The 26,094-nt window shown below is 31.5% G+C and overlaps 1 protein-coding gene and 1 non-coding gene across 2 annotated transcripts; both read left to right on the top strand.

Moving 5' to 3' along the window:
* Window positions 1-13,282: 13,282 nt before the first annotated feature.
* On the top strand, window positions 13,283-13,364 carry Trnas-gcu (transfer RNA serine (anticodon GCU)). Its single transcript has one exon. It is a non-coding gene; the product is annotated as a tRNA-Ser (tRNA).
* Window positions 13,365-14,304: 940 nt separating this feature from the next.
* LOC126771723 (uncharacterized) lies at window positions 14,305-25,070 on the top strand. Its single transcript, XM_050491771.1, has 13 exons — window positions 14,305-14,486; window positions 18,062-18,308; window positions 18,642-18,816; window positions 19,206-19,366; window positions 19,476-19,774; window positions 19,852-20,108; window positions 20,391-20,589; window positions 21,102-21,371; window positions 21,711-21,902; window positions 22,091-22,246; window positions 22,987-23,215; window positions 23,450-23,643; window positions 24,047-25,070. Exons 2-13 carry the CDS (start codon window positions 18,073-18,075, stop codon window positions 24,178-24,180), a joined length of 2,502 nt encoding a protein of 833 aa, XP_050347728.1. The 5' UTR covers window positions 14,305-14,486; window positions 18,062-18,072; the 3' UTR covers window positions 24,181-25,070.
* The last annotated feature ends 1,024 nt before the right edge of the window (window positions 25,071-26,094 follow it).

Below are 26,094 nucleotides of genomic sequence, written 5' to 3'. Positions count from 1 at the left end.
TGAAGTAAATTGGCAAACTTATACAAGTCCATCTATTGAACAACGAGACAACTGAACATACATTTTCAGATCTACATAAACATATTTACAAAAATCCTTTTAAATAAACATAATCGTTCTCTGAGCACTCCTGAGCACATTTAATATATTTTAACTTCTTCAAATTGGAACTATTAATCAAAATTATCGGTGGGGAAAAAAAGTAATAAAATTCATCATCTATTTTTTCCAAATTAATTATCATCTTACCTTAAAATTTAATTTTATTACAAAACTTTTGGATATGATATACGCTGAAGAGAATTCGGTTATTCAGGGATATAATACATTTCAAAAGTTCGTGAGTTCAATTGTAAGACTTGTGATGAAAAAAGCAAAGGATCATCTCACGGTCAATCGAAGCCTTATAAAGATTCCATTTTTTATTATAATAATGTAACTTAATTATGTTAATAAAATAAATAAATAGCATTTATATAAAAGTCTACCAAGTACTTGAATTTTATTATTAAAGTTTTCATGTAGTGCATATCCTAATATATATATTTTTTATAATAACGGAAGGTGGACAAGCAAATGGGTCACCTGATGGTAAATGGTCACCACCACCACAGCATAATTACATTATATGACATCTGTCATTAGTATTTCGATGACGAATATCATGGTTATTATTTCATGATTTTGCATGCAAAGACTATCACTAATATTGATCGCTTAAAAATAAAATAAAAATTAATCAATAGGTAAACAAAAAATGCTTTATTTACACATTTAAGCAACATAGCAATCAACCACAAAATTAATTGACTAAGTATCATAGCAAAATTTAACTAACAAAAACTTTGACAACAAGAACCAAATAATTTAAGATTTATAATGTTTGCAATTTTAAAGTGGCTTTTTACATACACTATTATTGCACATTAACATAAACATATGTAACGCAATTATCAAAAAGGTAATTGCACTGTCTGCCTCGACGGCCTCGTTGCTGCCTCGTTGGTCTAATTGCTAGATATAAGGCCGCATTTCCTGGGTCCTGGATTCGAATCCCAGGTTTGGCAAATAATACTTTATTGAGTATTTATCTCAAAGAATCAGTAACAGCCCGCCGAAGTCTGGAAGTGTGTAACCTCCGGTGCTTCGGAAAGCACGTAAAGCCGTTAGTCTTGCGTCTGAAATCTTTCCGGTCGTGTCGGGAATAGAGATTGCAGCTGTGTTTGCATTTGCACATAGTTGTGCTCTATTATATATCCTGCACAGCTGTCTAACCTTTCTTGAGATTTGTAAAAATATTACAAAAAATAAACTGATTAACTTTGGTTAATATCCAACATTATTTCTTTATTTAAGTATAGAAAAAGTAATATCATAGTAATCATATAATATTATGTTATAAATATAAATAAATAATATATAAATAAAAGTAAATTATTCAGTAAAATATATTATATAATATGTTAGAGGTATGAAATCCAAGAGATAATTTAACATATAATGTTCATAATTCACAAATAAAGTGCAAACGACGCGAGTGAACAAAGGGTTACCCTAGTTCGCATCAGACAGTGTCACGAGCTCGCGCCGGGCTATCGCCAGGTCGCTTACCTTTGCATCTGACCTTTCTAGTCTGGAGCGTTACTCTCATCTCAATTTTATGATTTACTTGCATTTAATATTCTTCGATATCACAAATAAATTGTTTGCAAATTCAAATAGATATATTTAAAGTTATTTAACGATAGAAAGCTATAAAATACAGATAACATGATATATGGTTAATATATTTATGATATATGCATACATAAGGCGCAATTTTTAACGGCCTTATAAACTTTGCTAAGTGGATGTTTAGTAATACACTGCTTTCTTTCTTTACGTCATTATTGATTTGAAATTCGAAAGAAGAGGGCAAAGCATTGTTTAATAATCACAAACTAGTTTATAAGTAAGGCCGAGAATGTTTAAGAAAAGTTATTTTATTGATATCACCGATGATATTTGTGTCTGTACTTTTGTGTTTGTATTTTTTCTTATCACTCCTAGAATTCCGGATTTATATTATATTATATACATATATTATTACATCTAAGGTATTCTTATCTTATATAGTATTATTATAATTATTTTTCCGTATTTATGTTACCAGTCGAACCCAACCGTGGATCGGTAACTTCGTTCCCTCAGATTCTCGAAAAGCACGATAGTTTTTACCTTTAAAACATTCATGTTATGATCTCTTTAGTGAAATTATTTAATTACTAAGTACTGAATAGTATTCAAATAAAAACGCATCGCACGCGTACTATTTCATATATCAACAAAACTAAATAAATTTTAATATTTTGCACTGTAAGCCGTCACTATGTAAGACTTGAGGCTATTTTGATCCGGGGTCAAGTGCTGCTTGCCGACTTTGAAATTTTAATGCAGTGTCTGCCGCGTGTTAAGACGTAGTCATTTAGAAAATATATTCCCTGCGGACGATGATACCGATGTATTAAAGCGGTAGCCATGAAGTATAAACCGACAAAAATAGATGGTTCCTAATGTCCGTTTTCCATTAGCGATTTATAATGAATTGCCTCTTTTAACATACCACTGATATATTTCAATCAAACTATGGTTATTTATGGGACTAGTGGTTATAGAGACACAGAATAAAAGTACTCATATTCAAAATTATCTAAGTATATATATAGTTACACATCTCGAATTCACACTAACTTCCGTAACAGCCTGTGAATGTCCCACTGCTGGGATGAAGGCCTCCTCTCCCTTTTTGAGGAGGAGGTTTGGAGCTTATTCTACCACGCTGCTCCAGTGCGGGTTGGTAAAGCATGAGATGAATTATAATCACAAATTAAGCACATGAAAATTCAGTAGTGCTTGCCCGGGTTTGATAATCGTGGATTATCGGTTAAGATAAATAAATATTAAAATATAATCAGCGACCTAATAAAATAAATCTTATCGCACGCTACACATCTTTTTTTTCTTACTCATCTAAATCGTAAAGTAAAAGGAAATTTTGATGATCAGAAAAGGTACATTTTATATATTTTTTTATTTGAATACAAACGAGTCAAAAATAAAATTGGTTGGACCGATGTTCAGCCGATGCAACATACACGTAGATCAATATGGTGCTTTAAAAATACAACAATTATTAAACTGGATTATATTATACTTTTTTAATTGTCATAATGTATCTCTTACCATGTACTAACTATATATATTAATAGACAAGCAATATCTGCTTTATTTTGAAATCACAGACAGATACTTCAATTTTATTTATTTAAAAGCAGTGAAAAAAACAAGCCATAATGCCATCTTTTAGCGACATCTGTACCAAACAATGCAACGCCGCACCGGACCCTTTATCCGAGTAGATACGAACTCTTTTTTTGTATTGAAAAAATAACGCTTTATATTAACAATCTTAAAGGAGTATTTGTTTTACGAAGGATTTAAAATCGGTGCGATGTATATTTCTTAACATTATTAAGGCACGAGTAATTTATAAAATAAAATAAATTAGTATACAAGTACTTGCTCAGTTGTGCGTGAGACACGCAAATGTCGCTTATATTATTTTCTATTTGAGCCCATAACACACACTTTCATAAAATCCATTTATTTTGGTTTATTAAGAAGTTTTTTTGCAAATATACAATCCGATAAACATCAAACACTTTGTGAGCCTTCAATATTTTGCTTACCATGGGTCTAAAATGCCATGTCCCTTGTGTCTGTCATTACGCTGGCTCACTCACCATACAGTAATACCATACTACTGTGGCGGTGGAGTAATTGTTGAGTATGTGGTACAAAGCGATGACGTAATATGTATGTTACCTTTGATGTGAATATAAGTAATATTTACATCAAAGGTATAAATACTTTTTAAAAGAAGTATTTGATGAATTTGAAGTAATTTTTTTTTCTTACTTTATTTGTCTATTATGAAACAATTTATATTTACTTAACAATAAAAATGAAAAGTACATAACACGACATATATTTGTGAATATAAAAAAATGCAAAAGCTTAAGATAAAAAATCTGAATCATGTGCTATCTTTCATCTTTATTACTTTAAACGTTTACTTAAATCATATATGAAATAATTAAGTACTTATGTAGTGAAGAATTATATATATATATATTTATATGTAAAATAAAAAAAAATCTTGTATACAGATTTTATTTGATCTAACTTATATGTTAAATTAGTGGATTTGCACGCAGCTAGCAATGTCTGATAACATATACATACTTATTAAGATAATTATATCCAGATTCAGGACAAACAGACATGTTCATACACACAAATGTCTGTCCTGGGTGGTAATCGCAAATCTACTAACCATTCCAACCGGGCCGTAAGCAGCTATATTGTTTTATGTTAAAGTTTATTTATTTAAGTTCTTTATAAAAAAATTAAATACCTGCTTATTTCTGTGTCAATCCTATGTTTTGAAATATAGGATTTGTCATAAAACAAAATAAGCACGAAGTTCTCCTGGCTTCATCGTTAGATCATCTAATACGCAATTATTGTATTCTCAATTGAATACATACATTTATAAAGTTTCAAATCTAAACAATAATAATTATTAAAATTCGATTTGCTACATTTCTTGATACAGATTGTGTAAGTCACATACTAATATATACAAAGAAATTAAACCTGGTGATGCGTTTTAATTAAATACAGACAGCAAAAAAATATTTATTTTTCTTTAAACATTAATATTTGAGCTGTACAGTTTAATTTATCATGTACTCAGACCTTACCTTACCTTGCAATTCTTGACTGAGACGGTATAGTCAAAAACAAAAGTGAATACCTACATTTTTATTAAGAATAGCCTCATAACCAGAATTAAGTATTTCAAGTTAACGAACTAGTATAATAGTATGTATAATACGTTTTATTTCATTAAATTTTGTAAACACAACAGTAATGTCAGTATTTTTTTGTATAAATTAAACAATTTAAATAGTCATCAAACCAAAAAATTATATACTATTTCATATTTTGCTTAAATAAATGCTGTTCAGTTTTCTGGTTCAGTTTCTGGTAAAAATATATCAAAATTACTTTTGTTATCGAATGTAAATAATATTTTTATGGTAAGCATTTATAGGTCTTATTATATTGAACATAACAGCTGTAATGCATTGCCGCTATAACGAGTAGTGTAGATAGAGCCGTCTAGCAGACCGTACTGCGCCAAGCCTCCCCCTCGCCTCTTCCGCCTAACTATCTTTCAGCATTTCATTTTCCGCTAAATACAACCGCTACGCTATTCTCGACAATCTCTCATTTTAATTTTCGCTGCAGCAAATTATTTTTGGCCAGTTTTATCGTGTTTTTTGCTGAAGCTGCGATGTATGTGAAGGTATTTTCAGGGTCAAGTAAATTTAACATGATATATATTATTTTGTGGTCATTCTATTTATAAATATATTTATTATCATTTTTTATTACATTAACTTTCTCATATTTTGTAAAAGTTTCAGGATAGTGTTTTTTTAATCAAAATTGAAAGTAATGATTGTAGATTTATTCAGATCTCCTTGTTGTTGATATTAATGTGAAGGAAAAAAATCAGCTCGTTCATATAAAAACAAGTCATAGAGTATAGACGAACCTCTTAAAAAGTGGTAATTATTTCTCAAGATTATGCTCTCATAAGAAATAGGACCTTTCTTTTAAAAGTTCATAGACCTTAATGGATTGGTGATAAGGGCTACATTCAAATTCTGCGGATTAAATGAATTCCCCCCGAACAGCAACGCTAGGGTATGAAATTCTGAATTATAAGCAATGCCACTACATTTTCACATTCCGGGGGTTAAATGAAAGAAGTTTGTAGCTGTGCAGATTATATTTTTGTTCACATTAATGTTACTCTATTTCTATTGCAAATTAATAATAATATTATAAATGTGAAAGTTAGTTTGTTTGTTACGCTTTCACGTTTTAACTACTAAGCCGATTATCACGAAATTTTGCCCTCCTAACTTATGCCCACTCCCCTCACACGCGGATGGGAACTAATGTTTATGTACAGTGAACGGTTTTTAAGAATAGCTTTAACGCGAAGTCAGAAGAATAAACTTTAAGGGTTCTTTGTTTGCTACGAAACCCTCACAGTGAACGTACGCTATAAACTCATTTGTTATTCGTGCGACAGACTCGTATTCATAGCAATTTTACAAACGGCAGACGGTAAAAGTTTCATGCTGTAATATGCTTTTCAATTCAAACTTTCCTAAGAGCATATCAACGAAGGAAAATTGCAAATAAGTGACTCTGTTCCGTGTATTTCAGCTTCCTGCATTTAAATCGATAGATCGTAGAGTCACAGGCAAAAGAACTGAAAATACAACTTAGCCTTTAACTCACAACCACTTCAACTTAGACAGACTTTGCAAAGGGATTTCTTAACTTGATCTCGAGTAAACTTCAAGCAACAGGAACAGAGCAGGAAAACATGGTAAAGGGTGTAATTTCCGAACGAGTCGTGAAACCGGGGTCATGCAATTTAATAAAAACGAAGGACGAACAAATTTATTTCCATTTGGCAAAATTATAAATCATATTATCGAATTTAAACACAGTACTTGTTCTATAAATAATTAATTTGACAAATTATTTAGCAGACAAGCATTTGATTTAACTTTATTATATTGGTTTGGTTAGATGTTTTTCTTTTTTTATAAAACGATGTGATTATGTTTGCCAGTTAAATAGTTTCTGATACGTTTTTGCCAAACATTAGGGTGAGTCGGCTTAGTTAAAGGAATAAATTCTCAGTTACCCATCTGCTAACCGTAATCGAATGCGATCTACACTCCAATTAATTTGCGTTGTGTATTCGGTAAACATATCCGGAAAACCCGCGTTGTTGATTTCATCGTCACCGCTGCAGTACACGGCTGAAAGAATGACCGACCGCCGGGGATTGAAGTGCAATCGATACCCTGACTGCACAATATCGATATACACTCGTCCTGTTCAACTGAAATAATTAGTCTGATGAACTAAATCGTATTGTACATACGTATATTTTCCATAATACATAGACTGAACGTACTCTTAACTATCATGGTGGTTTTTTTAATTTTTTTAGTATTTACTTTATTACTATTAGTTCAATTTGAAACCCTTTTACCCTTTTACGGAACTTTTAACTTTTTCGTTTTTAGAAGACAATTATCAATCCAACTTTTGAGCTACCCAGAGATTTAATATAGTTTTATTTGTTTTTAATAGTCTGTCTGTGTCTGTGTGTGTAAAAATCTTCGTAATTATTATAAAAATGGGTGATTAAATAACACAAGGGGTATAATGCTATTACCATTACTGTAAGGCAAATTAAATATTGTAATTATTGAACTTTATTTAATTAATAGAATTGTATTTCGAAACTACCGCGTCGTTAGACCTGATAGGCATTGAAAAATGTCAGTAATGTATGTCAGTACTTGTTGTCATATGGCTTATGGTAGCTAGGAGCCTGGTATGAGCGCGAACATCGACCGCTTGATGCTGGCTTACAGTCCTTGCCCGAGGTATCACCCCCATCGCGATAGCTCTGTTCCAGTATTCAAGATATACATCTTATAAATGCGAATATATCTTATAACTCTGTTTGTCTATTACGCTTAAACTAAATTAAACCACGAAACTGATTTTGATAAATTTTGGTATAAAGCCAGCTTGAGCTCCAAGGGGGACATAAGCTACTTTTATCATATCTAACAGCTGGCAAGCGCAGATGGAAACTAGGTGAAAACTAGTTCTTAATATACGGACAATAGTTAAAAAAGGGAAAAAAGAAGCAAACTGACTTACTTGCATAAGTCCTGAATGTCAAAAGTCCATACTTGATGAAAATATTTTATGCATACATTTATGTATGTATGTATGTATATGACATATACAGTATCAATGGCTTTTTTATCCGAAATCTAGTTAGAGTTGCAAGGTAATCGGCTTTTGTCGGAAATGTTCGCCTTTTTAGAGTCGTGTCTGCTTTCGGTTTGTTAGGCTTTTTGTCTGTACATTACACTGACTGTAAAATCGAACGCTAACTTACATATGAGGGAGCCAATACCATTTTTATAAAGGTTAGTTTTATATTCCTATTCCTAGATACTAAAATAGCGTTTTAAAATTATCCGGATTTTAGGACCAAATATATACGTAATTCAACGCAGAGTCAGATATTTGTATTTGGAAGTGATAACACTATTCGTAAAAATACTATTTTTTTTATTTAACAAAATTCCTGCCTAATTTACTCATTCATAAGTGCAAGTTTGTTTATTTGGACGTTTGTTACTAATTAACGATCGTCTGGATTGATCTATAAAAAGTTTATCATTACGCCGATTGTTTTGGTTAGATAAAGTTAATTGGATAAAGTTATTTTATTTATTTACTATTTATCAAAATTATGTTTTATATTTTCTTTATAATAATAAAGATATGACGGGCAGACCGGCCTGATGGTGGTTACCATTAGCAGCCCATAGACATTTGGGGTAATATTAACCATTCTCTATATCACCAATACGTCACCAATCTTGGGAACTTAGATGTTATGTCCCCTGTGCCTGTAGCCATACTGTAGCAATACCTGACAGGCTTGTACAAAGCCCTACACCAAGTAAAATTGTTATATTTTATTGAATTATTGAAGCGGGCGGACATAATGCACCAGTTGATTCACATTTTTATTAAGTTCACGTCAAAATATAATATTTCATGTCACTGCTTTCAATCTCAGCGCCGAGTCACTGAACTGTGATACATACTAGACTAGATTCAGTTGATAATGCTCACAAGTATAGGAGGAATTCATTATTTATTTATTTAGTTGTTTCCCGCATGTGAGGAAGAAGGTTTTAGGTATTCTATGTCCTTTTCTGTAACTTTAGCATTGTATGCAAAATTTCATGACGTTCGGTTGAGTAGTTAAGACGTGAAAGTGTAACAAACCAATTAAAGGTTTACTCACTTACATTTTTATTATTTTCCTATTATTATAAATGGGCAATTGAATCAATCATTCCATTTTTGAATCACGCTTGGCTGAAATCAAACGCACCCCTTAACCCCACGCCCGATGACGCTGTAAAGGCCAGTAGTTTTTGCCGAATTTTCTAAGTACGTATTTTATTTGTAAACAAAACATTACATTTCAAATAAAAATAAACTTTATTCAAGAATGCCTTTTAAATGTGTTGTCGTGTATATATAGCAATAACACGCCATAATAGCTCAAAATAGTATGTAATGTGTAGGTAGTTGTCGCAGTAATCCGTTTTCACTTACCATACCGCGGTTGGCCGCACATTTCCGTCCGGCAGACGATTTTCCTGCATCCATATTGAACCACTAATGCCAATGTGAATTTATTGAAGGCTCAATAGCTTTTCTCTGGTCGCCTGCAGAACTTTAAATATTTAAAATAAGAGTGGAAACGTTAAGACATATGAAATATATACTTACTAAATACTTTTAAAGCATACACGAATTATTGACTTATAAATTGTAAATTAATATTAAATGAAAATGTTATAACAACATGCGAATTAATAAGTGTATATAACCTTTTGGAAATCGACATAGTTTATACTTAGTACACTGTATATATTCGATACCCACGTAGCGTATGGGATATGTTACAACGTAAAACCTTCCTACAGAAATAAAATGAGACATTTTACTCCCAAAAACAAGACAAACGCATTTGTCAGACCTCTCAACGTGTGGAATATTCGTGGAGTTAGTATAGTAACAGTAACAGTAACAGTAACAGCCTGTTAATGTCCCACTGCTGGGCTAAGGCCTCCTCTCCCTTTTTGAGGAGAAGGTTTTAGAGCTTATTCCACCACGCTGCTCCAATGCGGGTTGGTAGAATACACATGTGACATAATTTCAATGAAATTAGACACATGCAGGTTTCCTCACGATGTTTTCCTTCACCGTCAAGCACGAGATGAATTTTAATCACAAATTAAGCACATGAAAATTCAGTGGTGCTTACCCGGGTTTGAACCCACGATCATCGGTTAAGATTCACGCGTTCTAACCACTAGGCCATCTCGGCTTTAGTTAGTTAGTATAGTGTCAACGCGAAAATAATAATATATTTATTAATTTAATTACTTGTTACAATTATATCAAATCATTAAAAAGTAGGTACTAAATTGTCTATGGTACCATGCTAATATCTTTGATTAGTACTTTGATAACTCTGTGACAAAAGACACGACAATCGATAGTTGAATAAAAAAGACAAAGAACGTCATATAGTCCCAATAATTCATTACTAAGTTTCCAGATTTGTAGGTACAATATTTCAATACGGATTTGTTAATGCAATACATTATCTTGAACGTAGACTTTAAAAATGGGAGATTTTTAGTCGGTCTGGTAATCTACAAGCTGTAGACGATTATATTTCACGTCTGGAAGCTCGGAAGTGGGGACTCAATCTCGTGAGAGGATAATCTCTTAGGCAGACTTCCTCATCGATATTCCGCAGGATATTATAAGATGTAGTTGCTCCTTTGTAAGGATTTTTCCTGAAGTTAAGAAAACTGCGTTGTAAGTGTTAAATAAAATGGAAATTCACTTTTATAAAATACGAAATACGATGAAACCCTACGTGGGCTTTGTAGATACAGAATTTATTTTATCGTAAAAACTTACATAGTTTACTTATAATGAGAATACAATTTTAAATAAAATATAACAATTTGCTTCTTAAAACGTTAAAAAACTGATGTTAATTATTGTGTTATTTTTTAACATTCGTTTTATAATGTTAGTATGTATATACTTCCTAAGCTTACTTTTATACATATTTATTTCAGTACATTTTTTTATTTAATCGGGTAGTTGATTATATAGCTGCGCTTCAAATAATTACGTTTTTTTGGCATACTTAGTTCGCGATATTATTAAATGTAATTGATTTTTATTTCTTAACTTATGTGTTATTGTTCGCTTAATTAAATTTGCATTAAGTTCGCAGTAATTATATGTTCGTTTTTATATTCTTGGTTTTGATAGCTGTTTCAGATTAAATATTTTCGTCAATTTTTAAAATATTCTGTTTTTTTTTCGACTTTTGCATTTAATAATTTTTCAAACCCCTTTTAATAACAATTATTTTAAAATAAAACTATATTTAAAATTAATACCTAATTTGTCAAAAGAGCAAGATGCCTCAAAAGAGGCGAATGTCATTCAGTCATTCCAAGAAACCGTAAATCGAATGTAATGTGAGATGTTGTCTTAATCCTGTAAAATTTACCGAGTGCGAAGACCTTCCGGCGGTGTTTTACCCGCCAATACTGTTTGCAAGCTAAGTCTGTGCACTTTTATAGCTTCACTGTAACACAGATATGATTCTACTTTTCTTTAAAACAATTAGTTACTAATGCCTTCTGAACGGCATTTATTTAAGGAGAACTAACTAACTTATCCGACTTCGTATCTATAACGGATAAGTATATAATATAGTGCCGTATATATGTCGCTTACTTTTCTGTAGATTTCTAAAAACCAAATTTCTCATACCGCATTATTGTGTATTTGTAAACTATCCATACTTTTGGCAGCATTCACTTCGAAAGCGCATACATCGACAATTTTCTCAAAAATATGCAAAATATTAACTTGCTTTATTTTCTGAGACCATAAACTGAAATAATATGAACGTTCCATATCAATAAGATTAGTAGTTTTAGCGTGAAATCAGAAAAAAACAAACAAATAAAACTTACCTTTTTATAATGATAGTATGATTATATTGCACCATGGTTAAAGGGCCTTAATAATTCAAAAGCTTTCTTTTTAAAGGTAAGTAAAACACAGTGTAACCTCTTACATTGTTTCATCGCAAGCGTATATAGTCGTTTGTGGGTTGAAATTTTACAAAGAAAATAAACGCGGTTATAAATCCTTTGTTTCCACATACCCACGTTCTCGCCGCAGAGCTCGAGATGGTCGGTCGCACAAATCAATGTAATGTGTAGCAAAGCAATCTCAATGAGAAGCCTCGTCTAGACTCCGTCGAGTCAGCCTGCTCGTGATAGCAGTTTAATTAAAATAATCAAACGGATTGCAATTAAGCTATGCAGCTTTATAACTTTAATAGACTTCTTGATGTTTTAATTAACGCGCATTTTTTTCCAAGTAAGCCAGTTCTTTTGTTCGTTTTTCTATTTGTTTGTGTTCCGCTGCAATGTCTTAGTCTTAATTCTGAATGGTGTTCTGTTGCGACCAAGAAAAGAAGTTTGTCATTAGCTTTCTCTCTACAATCGTCAATTTTTTCTCCCATACAATTGAAATTATTTATTTCAATTAAATATTACAATAAATTAATTACTTTATTATCTTCTCCCTTAGGCAGGTTATAGGCGTAATCAGATAATTCTAGTAGTACCACTACGATTGTTATATTATGCCTCAGATTTATATTTAGTGACAGTTGGTAACTGATAAGCAACTATGCGAAAAAGAATGCAAATTTTACCACAGGGAGTAAATGGAGTGAAACAGATAGATCAGCAAAAAGAAAACAAAACCTTTAATTCGACAACTGGCGAGAAGCTTAGGAACTAAGTATTGAAGTAAGCGCTTTCTTAATAATAACATAGATGTCGCTGCTCCAGTAGTAGATTTAGAGATGTCGCTGTATTAACAATCTTATGGTACAAATAAAATAAGATTTTGTACAAATTTTTGTTTATAAAATATTTTACGATAAATATCAATGATAATAACTGAAAAGTTAAAGTACAGTTTTAAGTTTCATGGTGAGTGGAAAGTTTGTTATTACAAAACTACGTAGTCTTAAAAATTTTCGATAGATGGCGCTGTGTGTTTTCTATACATTAAACTACAATACTGGTATCTATATTTACGTAGGTGGTTTACCCAGGTATTTTGTGACAAATTATTGCTTAATATAATTATATTAATAAAAAATAGTTACTTAAAAATAAATATAGAATTTGTAGAATTAATTATGGTATAAATATTGTATAATATATTATTCTAATAATAGATACAGTTACGGTGTACGGGTGTAGTCTTAAAAATGATTTTACAAGATGTTATGATTTTACAACATGGGAAGAAGTCTTAAATCAATTTAAAATGATTCAAGTTTTGAAATAACAGTGAACATTTGATATGTCGTATTTATATGTAATTATAAAATTTGCGTCTGCTCTCAAGCGACGAGGTGGCCGAGTGGTTAAGGCGTTGGACTGCTAATCCAATGTGCTCTGCACGCGTGGGTTCGAATCCCATCCTCGTCGATTATTTTTGTATACTTGTATATATATTTTTTAATTTCTAATATATTTATCTACATAATAATTATTACTCTTATAAAAACATTATTTAATTTATGTTGAGTAAACTAATATTAACAGATATTAGACGAGTTACGAAATTTTGGTTAGAATAAAAGTTGTAATTATAATTTTAAACAAATGGTTTTTTTTATTTTATTTATAATAATTTAAATGTCATCATTTTAACAAGAAACTAATCTTGGATTAAGATCTTGTTATTTATATAATTATTTACAAGTGTATCAGTATCAAAGTTGCCCTGTTCAACTAGTGTCTAGCTTATATACATGCAGATCTTTGGTCCCGGGTTTCAATCTTAAATAATAATTAATGGGTTTAATAAATAATAAAGAAAATAATTAAATAATTATAATGAAAAAATAATAATTGAGTTAATCTGTCAAATAAATCTTAATAGTCAGTAGCAGTATCATACTTCCGTACTTCGGGAAGCACGTAAAGCCTTTAGTACCTGTGCCGGATCTCAATCGGACACTGATTACGCCTTGCTCTCGCCTCATCTCGGATTATAAGTGTGGGTGAAGTATAGAGCAAGCATCTGTGTTTGCGCGCTCAATTGTGCAATTTAGTATATCTTACGCATTTAACTATTCTTTAAATCGCCGTTGCCAAAATTCGGTCAAACTGAATTCAAATTCGATCAAAAGTATTTGTAACATTTTATTTAATTAACGATATCAGATACCAAATAATAAATCCAGCGTGAAATTCGTATAATAGGTATATATTGAAACGAAGTAACAGGTTTCACCATAATCAATGTTATCACCGTAATCGCCAGCAAAAAACAGATATACCTTGATAAGAACGCACAGTATGGCTATCACGAATTTATCTAGACCTGCTTTCATTATCTTATCGAGTAATACTGCCCTTTATTTTAAGCATACGTTGGGTATGCGTTGGGTGCGCCTGCAGAACTATTTATGAAACAAAGTTATTAGTGAGAAATATGTTTTATTAAGTGTTATCAAAAAGTGTTGTGCAAAGAGAACAAAGACAAACTAATTATTGTTTTACGATTATATAATAATAAGTGCATTTCGATTTTAGTAGGACATTGTAAGTATGATAATAAATAATACCTAGTCTCTGGTCTATTATGATAATTTAATCCGTATTGTAATGTCATCCTGGCCTGTCCTTTATCATACATAGGATTTTTTCCTTTTTAGTTTTTGTTAAGCAACAATAACCAACGTTAATTAATTTATGTACAGGTCTTTTATTATCATTTTTCAGAAAAATGTAGAAGTACTTTCTTTTAAATCACTTTTTATATAAGATTTTTACATATTGCAACATCACGCATATATTTGGGCGAAGAATTTGATCTTAATAAATAGTCTAGATTGCAACACGAATATTCGGAGTATTACATTGTAAAAAATTACGACCTTAAAGTATTTTGTACTTAAATTAGGTTATGTGTTTAGTGATAATGCCGCTGTACCTATGCTTTTTACAACAGCTAAGAAAATCCAAGGACAACGTAGATTGTGCTATTTTTATAATTAAAAACAGCAATATATAAAAAATGTTTCATACAAATAAGTACTCTACAAATATAAACAGGTTCGGTTTTAGGAAAGGGCATATATATGGGCTCCGGCCTCGGGGCCTCCACTAGAAAGGAGCTCCCTACAATAGAGATTCCTTAAAAAATCCCAATTCCGACGAGTAAACATTTAATGTAGTAAGTTATTTAGATACAATAAAATACAAGTATTATTAATAGCTATATCTCGATATATACGTTAAAAGAATTTTATTGCTAGCATTGAAACATTCAAGTGAAAGAAATTGTTCAATTTATTTGGAAAATAATTAGGCATCTCCACTGCTTTTTTGCCTCAGAGTCTCTAGACCTTTATGAGTACACACTATATAGCCTATTTTACTAAGTGTTCATACGAATTATCAATTGGGTAATAGGTCTACTTAATATTTGGTTATTGCTTATCAGTTTGTACAGAAACACTGACCTATTTTTAATTTCGTAAAATAAAAATGTACTGTTACACGTGAGGACAGGAACTTTACTAACGATGATTCATCCAATTAAATGGAATGCTTAGTACTTATAGGAATGATAACGGCTATATATTCCACATTAATATTCCACTAGGGCTTCGTGCAAGCTCGTCTGGATAGGTACCACCCACTCATTAGTTATTCTACCGCAAAACAGCAGTACTTCGTATTGTTGTGTTCCGGTGTGAAGGGTGAGTGAGCTAGTGTAATTACAGACACAAGGGATTACAGACACATCTTAGTTCCCAAGGTTCGTGGCGCATTGGTGATGTAAGCGATGGTTAACATTTCTTACAATGTCAATGTCTATGGGCGTTGGTGACCCATATGTTCGTCGCCTACCTATATTATAAAAATTTACTAATAACTCCTATATATAATAATGTACTACTAATGTAAAATACAGATGTATGTTTGTTTGTATGTGGAAGTAATCATTGGAAATACAGTTCGTTTTTAAAATTCTTTCAATATTTGAAATGTATACTATCAATAAATAAGGCTACGTTATATTTCGACAAAAATAACTTTTTAGTTCGAAATTTTTGCAAATTAAGGCGTTGTAAAAGGATATTATTTGTACACGCATAACATATTCCACGTGGGTGAAATAGTCCAGTCATATACATTTTAAGATGCAAGTGAACCGAGAAAACGGATTCTTACATATTGTGTAGGCTGTTGTCTCTTAGAAAAGCTTAACCTGAAAACGTCGATCAAGATTTCCTATGAGCTTTCTCCGCCATCTTGAAAAAGGTTACCCCCTTTTAAAGCTCATAGGAAATTTTGAATTTAAATTTAATTTATCTTGTAAGATGACCATTTAAAAGTATATAAGAGCATATTCCAATACAACATTTTTTATTTGATTATATTAAAACTCCGTAAAGAAACTTTAAAACAAAATATACAAAAAAAAAGTATATAAAAATGATATTTGTTGATTATCGCTTAAAGTTAAATGAAATATTCGTTCATTTTTACTCGCTCCTTTATTTTTTGCTTTAGATAATCATAATACTTTTAAGTTGATAAATTGTAGATACAACAATGAATCAGAATGCCTGAACACATTCGTCATTATTATTTACTAGATTTCGAATGGAGCTTCATCGCGCACGCCCTTGTTTTATTATCTTTAACATATTACCCTGTGTCCTTCTGTTTATTCCTGAGAACGTGTATGTAAATTTTCATGAAATTTCATGAAGTCGTGAAAGCGTAACAAACGATCAAACTCACTTTCGCATTTATAACATTAGTAAGGATATAATAGCATGTTTTGCGGATAGTTACTGAAAATAAAATGTAAGGTTGCATCCACACTATCAATAGATAGTGTCTCGAAAAACAGTCATATTTATCGATCAGATAAAATACCTAAATCAGTTTAAGTAAATATGTCAGATGGTATTATTTAAAAAAAAATGGTGTGAGTGCCAATGTACTCACGAGAATTGATGTTGTTTTTTTGTATAATAATAATATATTTTCAGTATATAACCTTAATAGAATTACATTTTAGAATAGAGATGAGGTAATTTTGTTTGTTTAAATACATTTTCAACGGAATGTTGGTTTTGTTTTATAAAAAATAAGTAGTAGGTATTTGTATATTATATTGGTATGGTATATTGGTACAAGGCATTAGGTATCACCTGTCGCCTGTGTGAGGACCATCGTTAGTTATTCTTTCACCAAGCATTAATGCTTTTTAAGTTTCCAAATTGACGATTTAAGAAGTAGTTTAAACACCTTGCAGCTCTAGCATCTGAAAGGTGATCAATTATTACCAAGTCAATTCGGTTCATCTGACCTACAGCTGGGCAATGACCTCGTTTAGAAAAATGAAATTAGCTACAAAGCTAATTTTATTCAACACACGCAAGTTTCCTGATTATGTGTTCCATCATCAATCCTGATTACTGCTTGTTAACTTCAGTAAAATATTGACGTAATCTATCCGAATTACGAGTATATCTAGTTTGCCATCTCGGCTCAATCGACTAAATGTTTTAAACGCGGAGTAGGCAAACTGTGAATAGTTGCGATAATCTCGGGCCCGGATTAAGAGATCCAAGGCCCTAAGGCTTTCATATTTTAGGCCCCTCATTCCGAAATTCCGATTCCGATTATTGTATTATTTTTGGGCGGGTTGGGACCCTAAATCAGGGGCTGGAAAATCTATTATAACTAATAATATGTACCGTAACAGCCTATGAATGTCCCACTGCTGGGCTAAAGGCCTCCACTTCCTTTTTGAGGAGAAGGTTTGGAGCTTATTCCACCGCGCTGCTCCAGTGCGGGTTTGTGGAATATACATGTGGCAGAATTCCAGTGAAATTAGACACATGCAGGTTTCCTCACGATGTTTTCCTTCACCGTAAAGCACGAGATGAATTATAATCACAAATTAAGCACATGAAAATTTAGTGGTGCTTGTCCAGGCTTGAACCCACGATCATCGGTTAAGATTCACGCGTTCTTACCACTGGGCCATCTTGGCTTTTTCATATAACATGTATTCATATATAATTATTTAAATACGCCTTACTTGAGACATGGAAGTAATAGTTTATTTAATTTTAATCTTTACATTGCAGACACAGTCATCATGTTTTGGCTAGTGATGTTGTTGTCAGCGGCCACGAGCTGTGTGCATGCACAGTTGACTGCACAAACAAGTGTAGCTCCCGATCTTAGAGAATGCTATACAGATGTAAATTTAATAAACAGAAATAACCTACCACCAACATCTATGTCTGTGTTAATAGATATAATCAGTAAAATTGAGGACAACCCCAATGTTAACATGGATTTGAGACAATTGGTTGTGGTATTACTTCAAACGTAAGTAAAACTAAATATTTATAAAAGTAAAGTGATTTTCCTGTATAGTTTATAAACATTAATATGCACGAAAGAGATAAAGTTATAACCATCTGTTGCACCTCATTTACTTTTGTACTTTTCTTTCATTTCTCCGTGATATATCCCATATATATTTTATTCATTAATGATAGTATTTTCTTTAGCTTCAGTTTAGAAGATTAGAGATTAGACATTTAACCTAAATAACTTACCTTATTTATGTACTTAGTTTATGTATTCGTTGGTTACTTAAATTATGTATTCGTGTTTTAAGAGAGGTTCGGGATCTCAGTTTGTATTTTTATTTTATAGATACAGACAAGATGGTATTGAATTCCATCAACCAGGAGCCAACATTGTCTCATCGTCCGTGTTGCCATTCTCACCTACATTCCATTCGTTTTATCGTAACAAGTTGCTTCTAACAAAAATTATTCCAGGCAATTTGCAAGTTTTGTCTAATAATACCATAAATTCTGCTTTAAAGGTAAAGTATATTTTCTTACATCAATTAGTTTTGTCTAACTATGCAGGCTTGGTAATGTTTGGCAAATTATTTGGTGTTAATAAAATATTAATTGGATATTACGTTGATCTCTCTCCGTTGGTATCGGATGACTGTCGCTTCAGACTATTATAGTTTAAGAACTTGCTCTATAATATATCCTGCGCAGACACCATTGCCGAAATTCCTTTAAAATCTGTTCTTGAGAGATATTATTAGTACAACTTTTAATGGTCCAAACTTTACCAGAAGAACTTTAACCTGTTAATATATTTGATTTCATAAATCTTATTGCTCTATTTAATTGGTATCTAGCGTTAAAAATGGGTTGTTGTTTTTGAGTATTTTAATTATTGACTATTATTTTGTAGTGTGCTCTTCATAATATGATATCAACAACAATTGATGCTCGCATTCGTGGCAATGAAAATACTTGTAATACACTAGCGCAGTATCGCGCCTTAAGGACTATTCGCGATAATTCACATCATGCAATGAAAGACGATGTTGAAATTTTGGATCTGTCTTCATTGTAAGTAACTACCAGATGCATATATGTAATATAGATAAATGTGTAATATAGATTAATTAAAAGTAAAAAAAAAATTAAACATTGGACTAACAAAAATTTACTATTTTAGAAATTCCGCAGGTAAAAACGGCCAAATGAGACAATTTAATCCAAAAGATGATATCGAATATACCGATCTAAATGGCATAAAATCTGAGCGCCAGTTACTTGGAGAGAGTCAATGCCCAATTCTCGGTGGCGTAGTTTCAACGCCATCGGGTGCTGTTTCTGCTGGTAACGTCTTGGCGGGTATAGCCGCTGGAGCACAATTCCAGACGATACCAATTTTGGAACTGGCTAAGGGCTCCATAATCAACGATCCGAATATTCAACAATTTGTTACTTCCACTTATCCGGCTACATTATCAGGTAAAATTATTATTATTGTATAACTAAATGAAATATGAATATATAAAGATTTTATAATAACAATTATCATATTTCAGGAGATTTAGCTGAAGCTGTTCTTATTCAAAATATAGAAAGAGGCAGTACATCAATATCTATTGGCGCAGCGGGTAATTGGAACTCGACGCAAGCTCAAAGATATTTTATGCTTAGCAGCCGGAATAATATTGAAATGTCAGATCCTGAAATACGTGGTGGTATAGATGGATTCATATTAGGCAGCCTTGTGAATTCTGCATTACAAGGATCATCATTAAAATTGTCACAACTTCTTGATATGTATTACTCAGCAAGGGTTAGTTCCGTTAAAATTGTTATACTCCAGTAATGTTTAAATGAGTTATCGAAAGAATTTGTAGTATTGAGAACTTGAAATGTAATGAAATAATTCTCTTTAATTAATTATTGATTTCATTAACCATTTATTTAAGAAATAATAATAGAGGTCAGGACCGACCAGTCTTTAACTTACTGCGTTAAAAATATTTTTGCGTTCGTCGATTCTAACTTGACTTGTATTTTGGTATATCGAAAAATCGCTGCTTTTATAGTATAACTTTGATAAAATAATTTTCAGAATGGAGTATTCGATCCAACTCGTAGAGCTTGTAATAGAAGGAATCTAAGTCAGCAACTCATACAAAATACTAATTTAATTGCCGAAACCTACGCGTTTGCTGCTGCTCTAGATACAAATATACCATTGCGTGGAACTATTATCGGAAGGTTGGAAGAACCAGTTAATAGTGCTGTTACCAACTTCCAAAGTTACGTAAGTAAGTATCTGGTAATGTTAAAATCTAATGTTTGAATACTAAATGAGCATAATATTATTACCATTGAATATTCCGTTATCTCTTCATTATTTATCGAGGAGAATGAGAGTCGTTGACGTGACTGCAACGAGCCCGAAAGAGAGTCTTTGACGTCATATCAATGCGTCCGTTCAATCATGACGGGATCGTAATTTTTTCGAAACATCTCGATCGTGAATCGATAAATAATGAAAGTCAAAATGGAACATATATTAGTTAACGTACTATATTGTATATTTAAACACAAACACAATTTGTGTGTACACTGCATGTGTCTAATTTCATTAAAATTCTGCCACATGTGTATTCTATCAACCCGCATTGGAGCAGCGTGGTGGAATAAGCTCCAAACCTTCTTCTCAAAAGGGAGAGGAGGCCTTGGCCCAGCAGTGGAACATTAACAGGCTGTTTATGTTACAGTTGTATATTTTATGCAAAAATGTACAAAAATAAACCATTTTCAACATTTTCAGGCAACAATCTAAATGATTTAAGCTGCTTCTCTACTGATATAAGTTCAAATAACTACAGACTCAAAACAAATCTTTACTTGGTGGTCGATTCAGCTTGGCAGTACCAGACCATATATCCGGCTATCTCGTTCCTTCTAGACAATATAGAAGTTGGGAAGTTTGGATCAAGTGTAACTTTACTAAGTGCTTTTGACGGAAATGTAATAATAAATAAAACCTTTTCACTGGCTGATTTTCACACAGAATATACATTGGCGAGACATCAATCAAGTAAGTCGATTTTATTTTTAGATTACATTATTCCAATTTCAAAAATAAGACATTTGCACAGGATATATTATTTTAAAGATGTGTGTGCATCCTTCGCTGGTCTAGCTATCAGCCTCTTACCTTGCCCCACTATAAATAGTTTGTCAAAATATTTGGTTAAGCTCATCTTAACGAGAGAGAATCTTATTTGTTTATCCGACAAATGTATTCAAAGTCGAAAATTCATTTTGATGAAATCTTACCCATACCTTTATAAAAATGGATACTTATATATCTGTTTAAGATTAATAGACTTTGATATCGTTTGAACAATCACCGTTCGTTATTTTTTTCTTTCAGTACTGACTGGTGTGAATCTTGAAACAGCATTAACAAATATTCGAATTATGATGCAAAGTGAACTAGAAAATGAAAGGACAAATAACTACGTAGGCGGGAACTCTACAGTGATTCTCTTTTTACTCAGCTCCAGTGTTCAAAATACTCAATTAACTTGGGAACAAGCAAGAATATTAAATGAAACTGTACCAGGTAAGCAAATAGTAATAGAGACAAAAGTTGTAAGACTATAGTTATATAGCTGTAGGAAAATATTATACTTATGTAATCAAAGCCGTTTATTGACTTCAGATGACTTTAGATGTCGTTAACGACTTTTAATAATTTCACACTTCACATTGTAATTAAAAAAATCGTATGTATATGTGCTTTTTTTTTAGATTTAAGAATGCTGTTTGCTACTGCTACGAACCAGTACGATAGTCTCTGGACTTTAGTACGCGATGTACATAATGACATTCGGACAATATCGTTGAATTCTGATGGCAATAATGCGGCAACAGCTATGAATCTTGTACTTGGAAGTATCGAACAAGGTAAGGAACAATTAAAAAATCGCATGCAATTAGTAAATCTACGGTTTGTTTAACTTTATTCCTAATCCGATTGGAATAGGGTATAGTATTGATATTGATATTGAAATAAAGCTACATCTATTGTGTTAGATTGTCCTTATGTCTCATAAATATCCCTAAACTTTTCTATTCCATGTTTAAATTGTTTTTTTGTTGATTCATTTTGAACAATTTTTTATGTGGGTTGGAAGGATGCTGTACCTACGTATCAGCTATATCGTAAAATAAGAGTTTGCTTTCATCAGGATTTATAAAAGGTGTATTTTGACAATGTGTCCAAAAAGGGAAACTCTTGTGGGAATATGATTCTTCTTCAGCAACGGAACTCTTCACGCTATCAAACCGCGCTGCCTCAGGAGTAAAACGCTTTTTTTAACTACTTTAGTAGGCGGATGGGCTCTTCAATAGCAAATATGGCATAAATTTTTTTAATTTATTTTTTTAATTCTCAGCTAATATATAGTAAATGTATAAATTATAGCATTCAAATTCATTGTTGAGTTGAGTTTGGGCACCGTAAATTTATCATGAACGCATATATTTTATTATGAACTAATTAGTAAAAAAGGAAGTAAAATCATGATAGACGAAATAACTGACTAAATGGTAGCTTGCGTGAACTGGTTTATTTTTAGTCATCTCCAAAACGTCTCCAAACTGATTTATGTATACATAATACAAATTACATTAATATTTTTTAGTTGGACGAAGAATAGTAAACCCCCTGTGTGGATCGACTTATCCTTCTGAGTCAACATCGGGCACGAGACAATTCGATGATTATGTAGAGCCTGGCTCCATAAATTATTATTCCATTAGTCCTAATTATTTTCATGGAGCAAACGATAACAGGAGACTTCGTATTGTAAGGACTAATGCAGGAATGGGCAGTCTTGTAGTTTGTTACTCTCGTTTCGTCACACAACCGAGGTGAGTTCTTAAATGAAGTTATATTTTACGATTTATTATGTTGTACTTATGAAATTGTTTGGTCTGAACAATTAGTGCTTATCCATAACAATAACATTATTAAACCTGTACTTAATTAGGATTTCAATAATGTTTCACTAATTAAACGATCAAATTAAAAAAATATTGGTACTTATAGACATGAATTTTTACAACATGCCATAAACACAACAAAAAAACTCATTTGTTTTCTAGACAAAACGCAACATCTAGTGGTCAAGACGGAAATGATGTGATATGTCAAACGTTGGCAAGTAGCGGAAACGTTGAGATCGGTCTGCAGAATCCTTGCGATGGACATTGGACAATTGGATCATGCCCATTCTTCTATTTATCTGTATGGTCACAAGTGCCCGCGACGACAACAACTTTTAATTCAATTTGTACAGGTAAATACTTTTTGACATTTTTTGTATAATTTGACTCTCACGCTGACTATTTTCGACCACAGCGGCAATTGTCAAGAGCGACTAGCCTAGATCTGCACAGGATATATTATAGTGCACCATTGTGTGTGCAAGGACAATGCATTCTATATTCACTCGCTATTTTCTTCTCTTTTGAATTACAAATATTTTTTTTTTATTTTTAAGTTCTATTTGATATATAGAGTGTTATGAACTTCGTCACTATCGGTGTCGCACGATACCTAAGCAATCATTTTAAATTTCTTTCATTTTCAGAGACGAACATTTTAATTATATTTTTTGCATCAATGATAAAAAAAGTTACTTAAAACAAATATGATTGATTCTAATATTGTTTTTTTAATGTTTCTGTTTTTTCTTGCAGATAATGGTTGCAGATTCCCATACAATATAAGGTATCAAGTGCAAATTAATGATTTCGGATGTTACAGCGGTTGTGGGCGCGTTGGATTAAGCGTTGTCCTTTTAATTTTCACTTATCTTCTTAATTATGTTTAAGCATAAAAACTTCTATTTCTACTTCGATTTGTTCTACGTAACATTCCTACCGAATTATTATATTTTTAATTTGTTTTATGTTATAAAATTGTAATTATATAATATGTGATAAAAAATGTCATTGATTAATGAAAATCAGTAAGCTCTTAATAATTTTGTGCGATAAAAAATAACACAGTTACAAAAATTTGTAATTAGGTATTTATAATAAAGCAATTTTACTTATTCGACTTACATTAACACATAAAATTATCTTATTTTTTTCTGTATCAAGATATTTGAATATTTACTTTTTCCACAATTTCTATTGAAATAAACGTTGTCTTATTTTAGGCTTAATTAAGTTAGGTACCTACTTATTAATAATTGCATATTTTTATAAAGTAAGTAAATTACTTATTTACCTTTGAGTTTCATATTATTACAGTTTACACATAATTTATAAGAAAAGTATCTGTGGAGTGTGGTGTCTTTTAATTTTATATTATTAAAATAAATATACAAAAAAACATATAAAGCAAGAGTGGAACTTATGACTACAGCTATTAAATATTAATGTTATGTATAAACATAATTACAAACAACCCACCGTTTTAATTACAGTGTTTTAAAACTTTTGAAAAATACTAATATGTTTAATTATTATTGATGCATATTATTTCTAGTCTGTTACTGATCAAAAGTAATTGTTATAGTTACCAAACTATTTTTATTAGAAGATTTAAAGGTTTATTACAAGTTTTTATTACATTTTTTACTGGTAAACCATTAACCATTTGGGCTCATTTTATTTATTTTAAGAGGAACATTTTTTAATAATTTTAGTATAACAATAACTTTTGTTCATTTTCTATAATTCAAATAAAAATATAATCTGGACTACTAACAAAATGCCCTGTATATTTATTTACTTCGTTTTGTTTTACTATTTTAGTATTAAACTTTACAAGGATAAAGAAAATGATGCGATTTTTACAATAAAATATAATTCGTACAAAAGTATTTCATTAATGCCCAATTTATATATTTAAAAATATTTACAATCTTTTACTTACAGATATATATAAGAATTGTCTACAAACTGTAATTTAAAAGATTTGCTACTAAAAAAGTTTCATTACTTTATAAGTCGCATACATATTATGTATGTGACTTAACTTATAGAAATATCTCGTTACTTTTAATTCAAAAATAGTGCATTGATTATGTAAAGAATGGTTAATATTTCATACAGCACCAAGGTCTTACAGCGGTGGCGACTAATTCCTCTCAGGTGGCTCATTTGCCAGTTCGACCACCTATAATAAGTTTAAAAAATAAAGGACGTCGATATACATCGCCTAACCACTGCGTGATTATATTTTATACTATTATGTATAATTGTTATTTATTGCTTTGATTGTACCGTACACGCATTGTTTTTCATTAGCTTAGTTAGTATGACATTATAGAGTAAAGAATGCCTAATGAGTGATTAGGCAACTCTAACTAACAAAGAGATGTAGGAATTTAACAAGATATAATCAGTTAAAATAATGAAAATTAACTGGGTTTATATTACAGATAACGCTCTACAAATATCAATTTTAAGTTTTGTGTCATTTTACAACAAAAAAAAAACGATTAAATGCAATAATATTATACATTATAATATTACAGGCAAATACATTGTTTACTAATGTTTTTGCCAAATACATGCACTAATAATGAAAAAAAAAAATGTATTATAGAACATATGGGCCACCTGGTGGTAAGTGGTCACAACGTCCATAGACATTGGCATTGTAAGAAATGTTAAACATCGCTTACATCGCCTATGGGTCACCAACCTTTGGAACTAAAATGTTATGTCCCTTGTGCCTGTAATTACAAGCACAAGGGACATAACTCACCTTTTAAACAAGTACTGCTGTT

Source organism: Nymphalis io, chromosome 1 (assembly GCF_905147045.1).
Source record: "Nymphalis io chromosome 1, ilAglIoxx1.1, whole genome shotgun sequence".
Taxonomy (NCBI): domain Eukaryota; kingdom Metazoa; phylum Arthropoda; class Insecta; order Lepidoptera; family Nymphalidae; genus Nymphalis; species Nymphalis io.
This window is presented reverse-complemented; position numbering and strand designations above follow the sequence as displayed.